Source organism: Nuphar pumila, chromosome 12 (assembly GCF_984573655.1).
Source record: "Nuphar pumila chromosome 12, dmNupPumi1.hap1.1, whole genome shotgun sequence".
NCBI classification, from domain to species: domain Eukaryota; kingdom Viridiplantae; phylum Streptophyta; class Magnoliopsida; order Nymphaeales; family Nymphaeaceae; genus Nuphar; species Nuphar pumila.
In genome coordinates, this window is record NC_143260.1 from 28,145,128 (window position 1) to 28,164,861 (window position 19,734).

General features: G+C 39.0%; 1 protein-coding gene across 1 annotated transcript; it reads left to right on the forward strand.

The window, feature by feature from the left end:
* Positions 1-3,438: 3,438 nt before the first annotated feature.
* Positions 3,439-12,953, forward strand: LOC149820431 (uncharacterized). The gene is made up of 6 exons (XM_089982245.1): positions 3,439-3,733; positions 4,227-4,408; positions 4,638-5,074; positions 5,455-5,542; positions 12,320-12,566; positions 12,658-12,953. Exons 1-6 carry the CDS (start codon positions 3,523-3,525, stop codon positions 12,747-12,749), a joined length of 1,257 nt encoding a protein of 418 aa, XP_089838371.1. The 5' UTR covers positions 3,439-3,522; the 3' UTR covers positions 12,750-12,953.
* Positions 12,954-19,734: the final 6,781 nt, after the last annotated feature.

A 19,734-nucleotide genomic window follows, 5' to 3' on the forward strand; every position in this document is an offset into this window, starting at 1 on the left:
ACTTGACTATGTTCCGGTAGAAGGAATGCAGTTTAATAATGAGAAAGCTGCATATAAATTTTATAATTCAGTTAACGATTTACAGCGATTTGCTTACTGAATAACACTATAAATCACTATAGTGATTTGCGAAAGACACACCAAATCGCTATAGTGAAATCCAACAATACTATAAATCGCTGTGGGGCTCGATGAAGACCCAAAAATACTATAAATCGCTATAGTGATTTGTTGAAGACACTACAAATTGCTGTTGGAAGACCAAATAACATTATAAATCACTGTGAGGCTCGTTGGAGACCTGAAAACACAACAAATCGTTGTAGGAAGACCCGATAATACTACAAACTGCTGTTAAAAGACCGCACAACACTATAAATCGATGTGAGACTCGTTGGAGACCCAAAAACACTATAAATTACTATAGTAATTTGCAGAAGATACTACAAATCACTGTTGAAAGGCTGAATAACACTATAAATCGCTGTGGGGCTCGTTGGAGACCCAAAAACACTACAAATCACTGTTGGAAGGCCGGATAACACTATAAATCATTATGAGGCTCGTTGGAGACCCCAAAACACTACAAATCGCTGTTGGAAGGCCCGACAATACTACAAATCACTGTTGGAAGATCAGACACCACTATAAATCGCTGTGGGGCTCGTTGGATACCCGACAACACTAAAAATTGTTGTAAGGGAGTCATTGAGAAAATCGTGGGAAAGAAACAGAAAAAGAAAAATAAAAAATCGTGGGAAGGGGTGTTACGAAAACCTCGAGCAAGAAACAACCGAAGGAAACATGAGCCCCACGATTAAACAAAACGCTTTATTGCTCTTTTTCGATAGTTAAAAGAGGAAAAGAAAATAAAAAAATTATACAAGGCCACAAAAAAATTTGGTCCGGGGGGCGCTGCCGGGGGGGGGGGGGGGGAGCCCTCGGACCCCCTCCTGTAAGGGCAAAAACTCTAAATCAGGCTCCACAACTCATCAAGTTGAATGATGCTACCCACGTTGGGAGGAGCCCCCAAACCTCATTTTGTAAGGGCAAAAACTATGAATCAGGCTCCACAACTCATCAAGTTGAACGATGCTACAATCAGTGTGCAGGTCAGTCGGTGTTTGATTGAGCAATACGAGATCGTCTGCTGGATGTGCACGAAAGTAGAAAGAGAAGGGAGAGAGAGTGAAAGGGTTGATGTTCATGGTTTTCTCCAGGGGGAACTCTTTGTCTCCCTTGGTTTCTTCTCTAGAGAGAGAAAGACGGTTTTACAATGTTTTACAGAGAAGGAAGAAGAAGAAGATGAAGATGAAAAGTTCAAACAAACATTTTTGATGGCTCAGGTTCGTTTCGTCGGATGACCATCGGATCACCGGCTCACCATCGGATCGTCGACTCACCATCATTTCGCCGGATCACCATCGAATCGTCGGCTAAGGTTCGTTTCACTGTATAGACTTTGAAGAGTCAACACCATCCTTGACTTTCTGGATGAAGGACATGTTTGTCCTTTTTTTGAACCGTTTGCTTTTCTTTTTTGAATGAAGGACATTTTTGTTATTTTCTCAAACCGTCGTTTTATGTCAAGAATAGCAAGAAAGAGTACTTAAGTCTTTGCAACCGCACCAGACTCCAATGCTGAGTGATGTCAATATACACGAGAATACAAGCCCCATGTGCTTATATACGTGGTGCTTTTTGGGACCCCCAAACACAGACGTGGGATTCAGTGAATCATCGGGGCCGAACATACACCACCCTCCCGACACATGACCATAGGTATGCCCGGTTGAGCCGGACCACCAGGTCTTCGCGCTAGGTGCAGTTTTTTTTTTTTTGAGTTATAAAAAAAAAATTAGTGTTTATTTTGGTGAGACAGGTTGATCATGAAAACTTTTTATCTAATGTAGACAAACATTATTGAAGTTACTATGGATCGAGTCAGGGCATCAAAACCAGAGATTCGGTCCATTATACGACAGCAAGCACGACAGAGTGTCAGTACCAACTGACAAGGGAGAGATCCGAACCGAAATTCCCGTTCCCAAGAGTACGGGACGGGTCGGGTCGGGTCTCGCACTTTTACAATGAATCCGCGTCTCTGTCTGCATTGGCGATTTTTCAGAAATTACCCCTTGACCATGAATCAAGGTAAAAAAGGAACCTCCCTCCCAAAAGTGACGCTAACGGCTATTGGCTCCACATTTTTCTGACGAAATTGACCCTCGACTGCTGACACTTGTGAGGGCTGACGAAATTGACCCTCAACTACTGACACTCCTGGTCCCAACGACTCGAAGTCGTCCGATACCCGTCCCGCTTCAGCTGAAGTTTCTCCGAGTCATGTCGAATGTCACAAACGTGGTTCTTTCTTAATTCTATGGAAAATCTGTTTTCAAATTTTAAAAAACGTATTGTGAATTAAAAAAATAAAAAAATTCAAAACATAAAAAAACATATTTTGTGTGTTAGATCTCTTTTCCAATAGGTAAAAGATAGAGTTTGAATTATGTATTTATAATTAATAAAAAAGAATTATGTATTTATAATTTGGAGCAACATGAATATGGACACAATTGTTCGAGTTCAAGCTGAGCTTGGTTTAGGGTGCAACAAACCGAGCTCAAACAGCTCAGGCTCCAGCTTGGTTTGTCTGATAGGTTGAACTCCCAAGCATGGCTGACAATGTCACTTCCTTTCTCTTTGTTTCCTTTTCCTGGTTAAACATCCATTAATACAATGACGGTAAACTATTTGAATCTGGTTCCCATGTACCCTTTTACTCAATACACATAATTGGATTCGGATATCCATCGGATTTGGGAGTAAAAATCTCAATTTAAATTTAAATTTAATTATTAATTAGATTTAATTTGGTTTACCCAATTAGTCAAATTAGAGTCATATTCAATGGGCTGAATAGAATGGAACCCATTTACATAAGTAATTAGGAGCTTTTTTTCCCCTAATAAATCATGGTAAACCTTGTCCGCTCACACGGACCGTGTTTAACTCATATCGGTTAACCGAGACACAAAACCGAGTCGATACTACAGCTTCACAGAAAAAAAAACCTGGTCTATGATTCGAAGAGGATTGTACCAAAACGTAATTTTGCAACTATGATAAAAAGTTATAAACACCGTAGCCCTTTTTTTTTCTCTCTCTCTCGCTGCAGCACGCGAATCTCTCAAGAGAAGAGGAGCAAAAAGAATATTTTAAAGGTCAAAAAAAAAAAAAAACAGAAAAGGAGAGAGCTAAAACTGTTATTGGCAATGGCGTTCTGAGAAGAAGCCTGGTCGTTTGTGAATCGTTTTTTGCTTTTCTGTCTAAAATATTTTTTATTTAAAAAACTTCCTCTTTTTCTCCCCTCTTCCCTTTGAGACGGCTGTGTCAGAGAGAGAGAGAGAGAGAGAGAGAGAGAGAGAGAGAGAGAGCAAAAAGCATGAGTTGGGTGGGGAGGGAGGAGGAAAGGGTGATGTTGGGGGTGTTGAGGAGGAGGGAGGGGTGGTGTTGGTGATGGCGAGCGGTGTGATGTTGGCGAGCGACGCGCAGCAGCAGCAACAGCCGGTCTTCCACGACTTCCTAGGCATGAGCTGCACGGACTCTTCTGCCGTGCTGCCGGCCGCCAGCAACGCCGCCGCCGTCGATCCGCCGGAGGCCTTGTCGGCAGGAGCATCCTCCGGCGCCGTCCAGCCGCTGGCTCGCGCCGGCTCCGACCTTGCTCCCGGTACGTCTTCCTCTCTAAACCTCTCTCCCTCCTCTTCTAATTTATTTGAGTGCATGTTTTTTGATGGGTATTGAAAATATGGGTTTTTCATATCCCTTTTTGTGCTCTTTTGGATTTTTAGGATTGTGGGTATGTGACAATTGGATTCTTCTTGATTTTAGTTTTCCTTTTTTGAGTGGTTATTTTCTGATGGGTACCTGGAAATCTGTTTTTTCTTTTTCTTTTTAGATTTTTGGATTGTTGATGTTGAGGATTTGCGTGTACAGTCTGTAATTTTTATTTGTTAAGTCTCTGATTTTCATGGTTAATCCCTTTTGTGTTTAACATGCGCAGAGAATTTACATGGTTTTGCTTCTGCATGTCCATCGGAAATCTCTACTTGCATTCTTGCCTTTTAAATGCGTTATTTCTTTATTTAATTGTATGAGTTTGTTGCATGATGTGTTGCTGCTGTTATATCTTTTGTTCTTTTTTGGGTTTTTGTTCTGCCTAGAGCGGCAGGGGGGAAGCAATTTTGAAGGAGTTCAGTTGCATGGACAAATGGCTAACTTCTCAGTGTTGGACCGATTCTCTGGAAGGAAGAGGAGTAATTCGGACTCGAACTTCATGGAATCAGTGAGGGGTAGGATGGTACCAGTGGGCGCAGATGCAATAGAAAACACGAGCTTGATGAAGGTAGAACCGACTCAACTTTAATCAGTTTAATTCGACTGACCACACTTTTTCTCTAGCCTTTTCCATTTAAGTAGTGCCATTGTTAACTGTTATGGATTTTCCTTGGTAATTCGGAAAGTATTGTAGTTTGGGACGTTGCAGGACATAAACATTAAACTTTGGTGATTTTCTTGTTTATGCTTGAAAACCATTTCAATTTGCATCTGAAAATGACGGATTGTTCATGTAGTACCAAAATGATGCAAGAGACGACAGATTAGTTAGACAACATCAGGAAGAAGTTTTGAATGCGATGCAACCACCGAGAACTGTTTCTGCTGGCTCTTCTCTTTCACAGCCGCCAATGAGCATGAGAGATTTTGTTGTGTCGAAGTTGGATCGAATCATGTCATCTAATACAGTGCCTGCAGTGAAGCTCCATCCTCGTCGTCCGTGCAACCAGTATGGGACATATGTTTATGGGGACAACAGTGCTGGCTCTTCACTTGTTACTCAACCTGCTGCAGACGAAGGTTCAAGAACTGGAATGAAGGGTTCTGGGATTACAAATGTTGTTGCCTCTGCTAGTGCAGCAGCTGATAAGAATTCATCAGGTGTGATGACGAGTGGTAGTAGACAAAGGCCTGGACCTCAAACTACTGAACTTGAAACTGTTGGTCCATCGAGGTATATGTTTCTATAACACATACGATTCTCAACTTTTTGAGGTTTTGAGGTCTTCAGTTCGATTTTTTACACTAAGGGCACTTTCAAGCTGTTTGCAAAAGTGATTTGGAATCAACTTTGAATGTTCTCTTGAATTGGAGACACTTCCTCCACCCTCTGACTCCCTTTTTCTCAAAAATAGGGAATCATTTTTTTTTTCTGATTCATTCCGTCTTACAACCTTACCGGAACCATTTTCTTGCGTTCACAATCATGAGAAAGTGGTTCTCCTGAGAATCGTTCTCTTAAAACTAAAGATACATATTCTCTTTTAAGTGTAGGCAATCATGCCCTAAAAGACATTTTGTCTAACTGATCTCCATTTCATCCTCTGGTCACAGTCACCAGATTTTGTCATCAGCTAATCGTCAGATGACCATATTCTATGCTGGACAGGCACATGTATTTGATGATGTTCATCAGAAAAAGGTATGCTCCTGCTGCATCAATGTGTTTTGTTGGGTTGCTGAATTAAAATTTCTACATTTTATTGTGGAACTTTCATTTTCTATTGGTGTCTTGATAATCTGTAATTTCTCACTGCTTTTGTCATCACATGAAATTTCTCACAATGAAACAGTTACTTTAGTTTATATCTACCTAGTAGATAATGTACTGTGAGTAGTGCTGGTCAAGGGAACCTGCATCTTTTTATTTTTTGATGACGAGTTGTTTGTACATTCCCCTTCTCTATTGCCAATTTGCTATTCTTTCTTTTCGTGATATGCAGAAGGATATGTGTTCAAAATGTGATGCAACAGTAGCTATGGTTGATACTGAGCTAACTTTCCAGAATTAGGATGAGTGTATGTCTGTCACATAGACACGTCTAACAAGCAGTCGTACCCGTGTCGACACGGCCCGGCACGAGTATGGGTACCAGACACGTTCTGGTCCGGATCGGGACAGGTCCAACCTTGACCCGATCCAAATAACATTTTTTTTTTTTGACTTTTGACCTAGGGCTGAATGGCAGGGAGGAGGAAGAAGAAGAAAGAGAAGGAGAAGGAAGAAGAAGAAAAAGAAAGAGGAGGAGAAGGAAGAAGAGGAAGAGGAAGAGGAAGAGGAAGAGGAAGAGGAAGAGGAGAAAGAAAAAGTAGAGAGAGAGAGTACCAAATCTTCTTCCTCAATCTGCTTCTCTTCTTCTCCTCATCTGAGAGGGGGGGGGGGGGAGAGGAAAGCGCCCCTTTTGTTCCCCCGCCTTCCTTTTTATTAAAAAAAAAAAATCAAATTCCTCCCCTTTTCAAAAATTTCATTCAACCCCTTACCATTTAAAAAAAAATTCTATTCAGGGGCTTTTGTTTTCAAATTTCTAATATGGGTCCTAATGGAGAGAGAGCCGTGTCCCCATATCCTCATGCTTGAAATTGTCATGTTGTACACTCCGTACCCGTACCCGTACCCGTACCCGTACCCGTACCCGTACCTGTACTCATGTGATATAGGTGTGTGTGTGTGTGTGTGTGTGTGTGTGTGTGTGTGTGCATACACGTCTCATTTATAAACTATCAGGGAATCTGTCTAGTAAGTCTGGTGTGTATCTTATGCCTTGCTAGACAATGGTAGTAGTGCCTTCAGAAAAAAAATGAATTTCTGATGAATTTGTTTAATAATATTGTAATGGTTCTTATATGCTTCTGTGTTAAGAATTTTGCCCTGATTATTGATTGTGTGTGTGTGCATACATGGCTCATTTATAAACTATCAGGGAATCTGTCTGGTAAGTCTCATGCTTATCTTACGCCTTGCTGGACACTGGTAGTAGTGCCTTCAGAAAAAATGACTTTCTGATGAATTTGTTTAATAATATTTTAATGGCTCTTATATTCTTTACTATGTTAAGAATTTTGCCCTGATCATTGATTGACAAGTGTTTATGCATTCCATCTGGAGCTTGATATCCATGTTTAGTAGCTTTTATGAGCTAAGCATCAAAACAATATAATTTAGTATCTTTGCTGAGCATGATTCAATCAACATGAACTATCTTTCCTCATTTTGGACAATATTGTTGTAATGGGATATGCAGAATTACAAAAACAAAGTGCAAAATCACATACACAAGTCCAAGAATGGACAATACAAAGGCACAAAGGCACAATACAAGCACAAAAGTGCATACAAAGACTTCAAAGAGTCTTAGAACAAGAACAAAAGTAAAAAATATAAGGTTTATTGAGTGAATATGCTTAAGAAAGGGTTCACCCCTATTCATACAAGAGAGAGGGAGTCATGGACTCTACTGGGAAGCCCCCAATAGAGTCGTTGGGAGCCCCCAATGACTCTATGGTCTTTTGACCATAGAGCCCATGCTCTATTACATAAATACTAAAAAAATAGAGAAAATAAAAAGTAAAAATAAGAATAAAAAGAAAAGATAAAATTAGTTACATTATAAAAAGACTAAAATACCCTTCAAGGGTAATTCAAATAACAACTATATATATGATTGTATATATATAATCATATATATAATCTATTTTAACAATTGTGCCTATTACCAACAAAAGTTTAGATTTGCTTAGTTAAGAGAAAAACACTCATATGTATCAGAATCATAGTCACAAATATCGGTATCAGCTATATCTTGGCGAGGCTATTTCTCGTGATATTATCGGTTTGGTGATAAATCTTGGGAAAATATCATGAAAATCTTGGTACTTTAAAAATAAAAAAATAACAAAAATAAGTAAGAAAACTTTATGTTTAGACCAAAAGTACATAAATAATAAAATAAATAAGTAAAATATGTAAAAGAAGAAAAACATATTTAAAATGTAAAAAATAAATAAAAAGTAAAACTAATTGATAATATTGTGATAATATCGTAATAATGTCGCTATAATATCACGATATATATAAATTTCTGATATTTTGAAAATATCGTGATATTTTACCTTTAATATCATTTTTCCATCATATTGCGATAATAGCACGATATTTTCAAAATATCGCCGATATCTGTGACTATAATCAGAATATAGAATTCACATTGATACGGGTGCTGGCATTCATATATTCTACAATTTAGGCCATAAATTTTTTAGGTATTATTGATATGCATATGCCATAACTTTTCCTAGAGGTGATAACCTTGAGAATCTTTCTTTAGCAGTGTTGTTCTAAACTTGGTCTGGAATATCTGCCATAGCATCTGTGAATATGCTTAAGAAACAGTAAACTTTTTACGGGCTCATGCTGACACTGTATTTTGTAAAATTTAGGCCATAACTTTTGCTGAAGGTGCTAACCTTGAGGATCTTTCTTTAGCAGTCTTACTAGGAGGTGGTTTTATGAATATGGTGTCATTACTAGTGTCTGAACTTCTACAATTAACTAGGAGCCTTTTTGTATAAGCTTCTCGTGGAAAGGCCATGTTGTCAGTGTAATGAAATATGCGGAAGAAACCAAGAATGCTAAAGCATTCACTATGTCCCACACGGACAAGTGCAACAAGCACAAGAGAGAAAATCCACTAAGGGATATACGAAGGGCCTTAAAAAGGCTACACACATGAAAAATAATATCACTATTATTGAAGAGGAGCTCTAGAGAGCAATGCAACATACAAGGGGGGGGTTCCCCCTATTTATAAGAAAAGGAGACCAAAGGGGCTCCCAATAGAGTCGTTGGGAGCCCCCAACGGTCACAATTGTGACCGTTGGGGGCCCCAACGACTCCATTGTGGGGCCCCTTTTCGGTATCCAAAATATATTTTAAAAAATAAAAAAACAAAAAATAAAAAACAGCAAAATAAAAGAAATAAAACAAGTACCCCTATTGGGTACTTGTGAAATGACCATAATACCCCTATCGGGTATTATGGTGAATATACATCTATATTTATATATATATATATAGATGTATTATTACATATGTTTTAACAGTCAGAAGAAGATTGTTACCTGTAGTTCTTAATTTTGAGAAACACAAAACTTGATTTACTTATGATTTAGCTGTTGAATTATGCTTTACTTATTGATTCGTTTATTTCATTTAAACTTCTAGAACTTTTTTTCTTCGCTAGACATGATTCAATGTGTTGGAGTGGTTGGTTTTTACTCCTATCAAAGTTTTTTATTCTAGATATCTTGATCCCATCAAGGACAACATAAGTTACTTTGGAAATCTGAAAACCTGGAATTTCTATCCTTTGTCTAGTATAATAAGCAAATAAATGGAATGAATCATTTTGTTTTCACTTCTGTTAATGAATTTAGGACAGTGGTCCGATACGTAAGAAGGTAGGTGGTCTAGGACTGAATCTTGGCATGACTGGTATCATGAAAAAGTAATACAAGCATAAGAAGGGCATTAGCACACGATCACTGTAAATCACCAAAGGAGTCTACAGAGAGGTGTGATATGGATACAGGGAAGTGATAACAAGTCACCAAGAGAAAAATGCTTACGAACTATCAACTCCTAAGCACTAGAAATGCGAGCATGAAAGTCATTTGGGTGTGAAATGGTGTATAATTTGGTGATCAGAAATCTCTAAGGGTGGGTTTGCTGACGTTGGATCTCAGACCCGAGGGTCTGAGGTGGCAGAGGTTTGTTGATAACTTGATATAGCGTGGTTCCCATGCAAAAATCCGAGATGCCATCAAATGCCGGATTCAGATCCAAGGCTAAGCTTGGATATGAAATCATTGCTTTTGTGAGACAAAAGAGAGAGAGGGCTGGATATAAACATTTGACCTGGGTTGGGCAGACCTCAAGATCCCAGGGATTCAAACACTGCCTAGGGATCCTGCATTCCCTCAAGCCAAGAAACCGCCACCCTTGTGAACTTTCAACCATCTTATTACCTCACTTCTGCATCTGTGTGAATCTGATCTCCTTATATCCCCATAACTACCTGTGCCCTCAATTCTATCCTCACCATTTGTAACTTATGATGCTGGAGTACCTTATGATGCACCTAGATAAAGGATGTATCTTATAATACACCACCGAAAACTGTCAACAAAGTGGCCACCTCTGATTGTGTATTCTACAATCAGAGAGCATCTGCAATTGGTAGACATATTCAAGAATGCAGTATGTTGACCACTAAAGCTATTTACTTCATATAAAAAGATGAAATTCTTCTAATTGAAGGTGGATTTTGGAGAAAATGTTCAAGCCACTGTGATTTCCTAATTATTGCATGGAAGAGATGGGCCTTGGTAATACTTTGATGCAAATGGGTTAGGATTTTCTGTCTTGATCTGGGATTGCATCAGTGGAAAATGGGTAAATACTTCTAAACTTCTAGGGGATTATAACAGGGTAATCTTCTGTCTTGCCTCCTTTTTAACGTGGTCAGCAAGGTCCAAGTCAATCATTGTAGAAAGCAATTTGAAAATGCTTGTTTAAGGAGTTTCACTTCCATGCATTTCCCTCTTATCCACATATAGTTCACAGGTGACATACTAATATTTGAGGAAGCAAGATTGACACAAAATGTGTACATGTTTCATTCTCTGATTGTGTGGCCTAGCAGCATGACTCAAAATGAAACCTGGTTATTTTCAATTCAGATATTATTAAATCAATAGGCCCAACAATCCTCAGTTACGACATCAAGGAACTCCAATGAAATATGCTAATTTTAAGTGGAATTTCAATGGGCATCAATGGAGGATAGAGTGAAAATGATTTGTTCAAGACCAGCTCTGATTTATCTCTAGAAGATGAGGCTGCAGAGATATATGCTAGCTAGCATCACATGTTATCTCTTTTTTTTTTTTCGCTATCAATTTCTAGTGAAACAACTCACAAGGGCCTTCTCTTTCCTCTCGAAGGCTGTTGAAGGTGAAAAAGGCAGATATTTGGTTCCTCAGAAACATGTTCCTCTCCCTACCAAGCTGGGGTTATATGAATCCGAAATCTTCTAGAGGTAATGCCTTCGCAATCAAATGGTGGTGATTGTTGCATAAAGGAAAATGGTGATTGAGAAACACTATTAAATACTAGAAGTAAATACAGACAGTCGTATTTTCCATGGTAATGGAAGGAATCATTTAGATTTAAAAATGGATCAGGCATTTGGAAATGCTTTGCTAAAGTGCTAGATGATTTTAAAGAAACAATTGGAATCAAACTTGGCAATGGGAGAGTTACATTTCTTCTGGGGGAGCCCCTGGTTGGTGGAAGACCTTTATGCAAATAATTTTCCCTAATGGTAACCTAACAATAAAGAAAGCACACAAAGTGGCTGATTGTTACATGACGGAATGTGTAAAGGACCTACTGTTGAGAAGAAGCGGAACCCTTGAATAACTCAAAGGATGGTTATCGATGATGCAAGTGGTAAGAGAATCCATTATATCTAACAGGCAGGGCAGAAATATTCTGGAAGCACATGCACCAAGGTGTTTGCTACTGAATCTTGTTATCTCTCACTACTAGAACCAAGTGTGGTGAGGTAATGGCCCTAGTCCGAGCGACACAGTCTTCTGTTTAATCTTATTGGAAGAAATCTTAACATGTGAGAACTTCGAAAAAATCAGTTTCACAATATCAAGTTGGTTTTGCTTGTGCAAGGAAGCTGAAGAAACTTCCCTTCATCTATTTTGGTCCTGCCCAATTTTTCAATCTTCATTGTGATTTGATTTTCTTGTGGCACCATTCTCCAAAAGGCTGATTTGGGAAATGGATCAAATCCAAGAGCCACAGTTTTATCCTGGTTAATCTCATTGGAAGGAATTTGAATGCATGATGACTTAAAGAAAATCAGTTTCACAATCAGGGCTGGTAAATGAGCTGAATGACACATAGCCTTTTCAGGCTCGGCTTGTTTACCACTCAACCCAGCTTTGGCTTGGACTCGGCGAGATGACCCAAGCTGATACTTGGGTTGACCGAAGCCGGACAAGCCGAGTCCGAGTTTGCTTATGCAGAAAGGTTCATGTGTATTTGAAGGAATGAAAACAGTGAGATTTGAATTTTGAACACTGAACCTTCTTTTTGAAATATATGCTCTAACCAACTATACTAGATTGTTTTTTGCAACATATGTTACACTTAAATCTTATATATTACAGCTACACAAGCTCACCCGAGCTGGGCCGAACCTATGTCTGTGCCACTCGGAGTTTGACATTTTTCCAGTTTTTCTAAAGGAATAATTGAATGAAGTCATTTTGACTATATGCTTTGCATGATCATCATATTTTTATATACAAATACTGACCAAAGTTCTTTTCTTGATGTTGGCAGGCAGATGCAATCATGGCCTTAGCTGGATCTAATGGCCGTTCATGGTCCACAACATATTCTTCCAAAAGTAGCAGGCCTGCATCCTTAAGTGCAACTTATAAGATGGGCAGTGATAATGACATAGGTGGTAGAAGGGCACTTTCTCAAGATCTACAAGGCAGGCTGCCTTCTGCAGCCAGTGCAGGTACCCCTAGCTACAGCCTAGGTGGTCACAGCTCATCTTTGCCAGCTACAGGTGTTAAACCTGGTATGATGTAGTAGTTTCCTCTTAACTTACTGATTATGGATAGTTTATCTTCTATTTTTCTGATTTTACTAGTTGCAACTTATGTTTATAGGGGTTCAAGGTGGTGCCTCTGACAAAGACGCGAAGCTGGTGATGGCACAAGTAGTCGATCCTGAAAATGAAGAAAACAAAGCGGTACAATAGATATTAATTTTAATGTAAGTTGATGATTTTGTACGTTTTATATGCAATGCGAATTTTGTCAATGGTGTCGTGGTTAGAACAAGTCACCACAGTGAGATGAAACAAATCCCACCATCACCACCAAGTGGGTGCTTTTATTATGTAATGATTCACCATACCGCATTCTTAGATTCTTACTGAATGACAACTTTAATCTTCCTTCAACAGCTTTTCTTATGTGATGATGACACTTGTTCGGCATTACTTTTCTCAGTATCTAGTTGTGAAAGGGAGAACCTACAAAATAGCTTCCATTTCCTGACCCTGATATATATATATATATATATATATATATATATATATATATATATATATATATATATATATATATATATATATTAGGCCCTATTTCTCATTCTGCCCCATAGGTTTTAAGTGTTTTATGATAGATCTGAACTGTTAGATGTGTTTAGCATGCTTGATTTAGTGGGAATCAACTCTTGGATCATGTTTTTTCGATGAAAAAACATGTTTTTATGAGCCGGAAAAAATTGGTACCTTCATAGCCATTGATTTTGGATCACCGGAAAAACCTTTATGCAGGTCAGATTCTGGCGATCCAAAAGTCAGTTCTCACTAAACAAAAACTATAGATCACGAGAGAGAGAGAGAGAGAGAGAGAGAGAGAGAGAGAGAGAGAGAGAGAGAGAGAGAGAGAGAGTTTACCTGGCATTCCAAGGTTAGAGATACAGATACTGTACTCTGGGACTTTCTCAAGTTGCTATATGCAAAGCAGTGGGAGGGAAACCCGAGTTCATAAATTAAGAGTAAGATTTGTAGCTATATGTTATACAAGGTGTTGCTACTCGGTGTTACTCGTTGAGTTTTGCTTCACAGAATTGTTTCTGTTTCTCTTCCCTTTTATGATATAGCTCTGCATTTGGACCATTGATCACCAAGTTTTGTGGGCTTAAAAGGATTCATAATTTTGCACGTTGCCTGGCCCAGTGGATTATTGTATGGTGCAGGCTGATGTTTTGGCGTTTGGTGCGATTTCATAGTCTTTAGGCCATCCGATCTCCAATTTTGGTGCTCTTGGTATAAGCGTTTAATGTAGATATCATGTGCTCACGGAGATATTCCCATCTTAAAGATCATTCTTTGATTAGCTGTAATTTTTTCCCTTGTTACATTGTAAATGAAGTTGCTGGAACTTTGTTAATGAGGGCAGCTAAGCCTACCATTCAGATGGTTCAAGTTCTGCTAAAAGTGTCACCATGTAACTTTGAAGTGTTGATTTGGTTGGTATTTCTTGTCATGGATTAGGTACTTAATCCGTTTCTCAAGCAAAGCAAACCTAAATATGGGCATACATTGTGAATTAATCTGCTAACTGGGGGACCATACTTGGATTTACTTTATGGAAAGCTCAGGCATTTCGGCAGAAATGCACGAAGTGGGTTCCGATTTAGTTTCTGCACATGCTCTGTGGCATTACATGCAACGGGAATGTTTCCGCAGAGCCTGCACTTCTATCAACTTTGAGCTTTTGCTTAACATGTTGATCTACGCATTGATAAAACAAAAGGTACATGTAGAAAAATCTTTGTTGGAGAATAATTTTCAGTGCTTTGGGGAAATAACATGGGCTGCTAAATGGTAGAACAGCTGATGCTCGAAATGGTTGTTTGATGACCTTGGATCTCAGATCAAAGGATCTGAGGTGTCTAGGACCTTCTGATCTGGTATGGCCTGCCTCATTACAAAATCCAATGTGCTATCAAAGAATGGATCTCAGATCCGAGGGTAGATTGGATCTGAGATCCTTGCTTTTGTGTGACAAAAGGGGAGAGGGCCAGATTTGAAATCCGACATGGGGGGATCAAACCTGAGATTCTCAGATCTCAAATCCGATCCGAACCTTCAAATCTTGAGATCTTTTTTTTCTCCTTGAAGGAATTAAAGAAAAATTTGAAGGAACTCAGATCTTGAGATCTGAGGTATGCAAACACATCCTAAAGTGAAAAACTATACCCGAGAAGTTTATTTTGACTGATGAGGTAAATTCTATTATGATTACGGCAATTTACTGGTTGAACCGTAACTTAGATTATTGAAATCAATAATCAACAGATCAGAAAACCGTGGATATAAGGCATTTTAGGATAGATCCCTTATTTTCTTGAGGAATGGATCTGGTGTAGGCCCCACTCTAGATCCGACCTTGAGCCACTAGATCATCAGATATATGGCTCCTCAAACGCCCCCATTGGGAGCCCTTGAAGTCTGAGTCAGTTGGAAAGCTTGGGTCAGGTCTCAGAGCACTTATGTTCATCATTCCAAGTATGATTTTTGTATGAGAACAATTCCAAATAGAACTCACTTATGGAACTTTTGCTTCTTCGAGCTATTCATGTTTTTGCAATTTATGGTACACGTTTGAAAGTGCGAGAGATGTAAGAAAAGTGATACAAAGTGGAATATCCGTTAATGTTTTTTTGACCCTTTCAAATGACGGAAAATTTCTTTAAATATTTTTTTTCTAAAAAGTATGCATCTAGATAGAAAACATTCCTCAAGAGAGAGAGGTAGAGGAATGTTTCCCACCAAGAGAAAATGGCGTGGTCCACTCCCACCACCCATCTCACCACCACCACTACCACTCATCTCATCACCACCACCCACCCACCATCTCACTACTACTACCACCACCACCCACCACCACCACCTCAATCCAGCTGCCGGTAGAGTGTACGTGTTCTCGCAGCGCGACCTGATTCTCATCTGATCCCACGACTCCCAGAACCTCAAGTCGTGACGCCGGATCAGGGTATCTCTCCATAGGCATTTGCAAATAAAAGAAAGATTAGAATTAGAACAAGAGGGCCAAAATATATCAATTTATCCAGATGAACATAACTGGAAACATTATTTTTTGACCACTTTAACATCATGCTATTGTTCGTAAAATTGGCTGTACGCGGGTAGATCGTCCCGAAAGTTGGTTGGGTTAAGGTTAATGTCTTTAGCATCCATTGGCGTGTGGGATTTACTATTAGAAATCAAGATGGCTGCAATTTATTCATGGAAATGGATTATACGACCCCGTGAGTCCTTTAAGAGAGAATGGATAGTGTGGAAGGAAATCCTTGCTTCCATTCCAGATCATCCTAAGGTGGTGCGTGGTGGAGTCCTCAGGGCATGATGTAGTGGCGTTCATTAATTATCATTTGATGCCTCCAGGAAGTGTGGGTGGGTGTAGATAGTTGATACTTTGTTCTCATTTGCCCATTTTCAATGTATTTTGGTGTCTAAGGAAAGCAACTATGCTGCCAGGAATTTGGCTCAGATGGAAATGAGCCAGGTGGATAGGATCTGAAAAGATAACCTCCTGATTGGTTTCTCAGTCTGAGTAATGATTGTCTTTGAATTTTGATTGTAAACTGGTCAGGGTTTTCCCAACCCCAGCTTGCCTATAAAAAAAAAACTAAACTATTTTCGTTGCCAGTCCAACCATCCAACATGTTTCTATAACCAGTAGTCTCAAGTTAAGCTTCACCCTTTGTTTTTTACACCAATGCTGTTTTAAGATGGAGTTTTGCAGACTGAACTCATTATGGGCCAAGAGGTGCCATGTTAATTATAGCCCTATTTTGGTATCTGTGGTGTAAAACTATACGACTACTTTCTCTTGTCCAACAGGAATAGTTTTCTGTTGGCTTTGACCATGCGACAAGGGATGCATGCACACCTGGGTATTGAACTCACAACATCCTTTAACTTTCAACTTGGATATCTTAAGCTGAGATCAGTTAGCCAATTTCTTGTTTTTTTTTTTTTTTCTAACATTGCCCCATATTTATCACTAATGCTTGGAATTTAACCACAACAGTTTAGCTCAGTCAGATAATGCATGAAGTGAAGATAATCTTGATGTCCAACCTAATCACTGCAAGCTAGCAGACAAAGATAGATATATATGAACCCCCATGAACACATTTGATGACACCCCTGGCTGAGAAAGGGCACAAGAACCAATCTGCATTTGAAGTAGCTAATATGGTGTCTATCATTAAGGGGGAAATGAGACGAGAGACCTCATCTTCACTATTACTGTTGTAAATATATAGTTCATAGGACATAGTTAATATGTGAACCTTTGTTCTCATCTGTGAGTTACCAACAAGTGAAAATGACCACTCTAGCAAATAGTGCATTGACATGATGGATGGATATAGAAGTAATTTTATGTTGCTACTGTGATTCTAGAGTTTCAGGTTCTCAAAGTGTTTGATTCAGTAGACCTCTTTGGTGCCATCCATGGCCTTTATTCCTACAAGATTGAGTGATGATTTTTTTTTTCTCATGAGATATTCCTACATGTGATTTTTTTTTCTCCTTAAATAGTGGAAGTCATTTGACGCAAAGAGTGGTGTGTTAAAAAAAATGTAGTAGAATGCTTGAGCAGTTCGTTTGAATACTACTTAAGGCTTTCTGGTTTTACATTTGGCTTCTATCTTAGCCTACAAGAGCTCCTCTCATCTGGTAGGAGCAACTTGTGAATATCACCAAGTTGACGAAATGTCACAAGTTCGAAACCCAGGGGAGCGTCCTTTGCCGTAAGATCGAAGTGGGCCTACCAATGTGTGAACGGTGATGGGAGCGTTTTTCCCTTGGCCTAGTAAAAAAAAAGGTGACTAGTATCTTAAAAATCTAACATCCTATTTTTACGTGCGAAGCCATGGATCAAAAATCATTGCCATCACCAAAAAGTGATTGCCAATTCTCCGAGGTTAACCTTTTGAGGAGAAAAATGCAATGTTAAATCGGCATCATGGTGAAGCATGACAGTTCAAGCCAATTTTGAGCTCTAGAACCTTGATATAAGTTGCACCAAAGTATCATCATAATAATCTGTCACACGGACACGTTATTTAGGCCCCTGTGCCTAGGTGACACAACATGGCATGTTTTATATTATCATTTTAATATTTTGAATAATAATTATATGTTTATGTATTAACATTTTTATCAACTAAAAAAGAAATCAGTGTTCTCGTGTCCCGGTTTTCAAAAACTTTGCACACTCGTCTCTCATATACTCCGAGTCGGTGCCCGTGTGACATAGGTAACAATTAGGGGTGTCAACGGGTCGAGTTTACCTGGACCTGACCCGTACCAAACCCTATAGGGTCCGGGTATGGTGATAAATAAGAAGACCCAGGTCCGGACCCAAAGGCCTGATTAATACATGGATCCGGGTATAGTTTGTGAATTTTTATATCAGACCTGGGCTGACCTGAGTTCCAATTAAGACCCACAAATTTCAATGTAAAAGTGATAAAAATATTATTTTATCGGGTATGGCCCGGGTCTGATTCTTGTAGTTTTTATCTTGTCTGGGTATGGTTTCTCACATGATGAGTCTGATTAGACCTAGGTCCGGACCCGATACCATACCCAAAAATCAGGGTCAGGTCTGGTTTCACCTGGGTTCGAACCAAACTCGACCCGACCCGTGACACCCCTAGTAACAATCTCTAAATAAGGTGTAGTAGGTCAAACCTTTTTCTCATAGTTTATGTCATCAAAGTGTTACCCGGCCAATATACAATGTGGATTTTCGCTTACGGATGTAAAGAATTCAATCTGTACCCAACCAAAGGGGTTAAAAGTAGGCCTGGTTGGGCCAATGAGCCTACAGGTTGAGACCAAACATTTAGGCCAAGGAGCTCAAAACCACAGCTATGGCAGGGTGGACCACCCCTAAAATGGCCTAGCTAATGCCCTAGTGTGAGAGGCCTGCAAGTTGGCTTCAGTGTTCTTACGTGCCAACCCAACAAATTAAAAGGGACACCGAGCCTGCCAAAGAACACAATGCTGCACAATCTCGCCATTGGGGAGACCAAACCTAGTTGGGTCCTACCTTGGGATGAATCATAGGGGGATTGAAGTGGTGATATGAGGTCACCTTTGCCTCACAGCATTTTGGCTGATTCTAGGGTCTTCTTTATGATTCTTTCTAATTAAACTTCATTCATTCTATGTTTTAATGGGGTTAAAAATCAATGTTGTCGGTATCATATCGAATCGGCCTGAATCAGCCGATTTGTATTGTATTGTATCGGTGATAATAAACCAAGCTGATTTGCCTTACTTTTTTATATTTTTGAAAATTGGTTTAAATTATTTTTTAATATTTTTGAATATTGTTGTCATGTGCCATCAGCTGGTTAAAATTTGGCTGATTTTGAAAATTGATTTAGTTCGATACTGATTCTGACAACATTGGTTAATATTGCTATAATCAGCTTAGAAAAATCGCTTCTTTTCATTTTTGCTTTTTTTTTTGTTAAATATAATAACCGCGTATATGCGATCTACGAACTGTGTTTTACTAGGAATCGGCTTGGATCGCCAGAATCCAATGTGTAATATTTTGGTAATGCAAAAATCGACGGCTATAAATGCACCAAAAAAACATGTTTTTTCATAAAAAGAACATAATTTTAAAAAATCGATATGATACCGACCTGAATTGGTTATTTTTTAAATAAATATAAAAATAATTTAAAAATAATTTTGTAATGTTATTTTAATGGCTTTAACATGTGTTACATTAATTCTGATTGACACAGTAATATTTTTCAATTATTTTTTTTGCTGGTTCGGAACGATTCACTTGAGAATTGGTAATGGCCCAGTCACCTGAATCTTTGGCTAAACGATACAGGTCCGATTTGGATACTGACAACATTGGTCAGTCCCTTGAATGGCAGTTCTTACACTTCACTTTAGATCTTTTGGTGTTCAACGTGAATTGTTAAAGAGAGAGGATCTCTGACCACAGAAATACTGTCAGAGGCATGCAGCTTGGATCCCGTTCATCTTAGAAATGAACGACAACCATCAAAGAGGGAATAAAGCTTGTCAGAGCACTTCAAGAACTAAGTATATGGGGTTATGGCTACATATGGGATATCTCTCAAGTTGCACACAGAAGACC

Coding starts and splice junctions, on each gene's coding strand:
- LOC149820431 (XM_089982245.1), top strand. CDS start 3,523: ATGGCGAGCGGTGTGATGTTGGCGAGCGACGCGCAGCAGCAGCAACAG. Junction 4,409..4,637: donor AAAACACGAGCTTGATGAAG/GTAGAACCGACT, acceptor TTGTTCATGTAG/TACCAAAATGATGCAAGAGA. Junction 5,543..12,319: donor ATGATGTTCATCAGAAAAAG/GTATGCTCCTGC, acceptor TGATGTTGGCAG/GCAGATGCAATCATGGCCTT.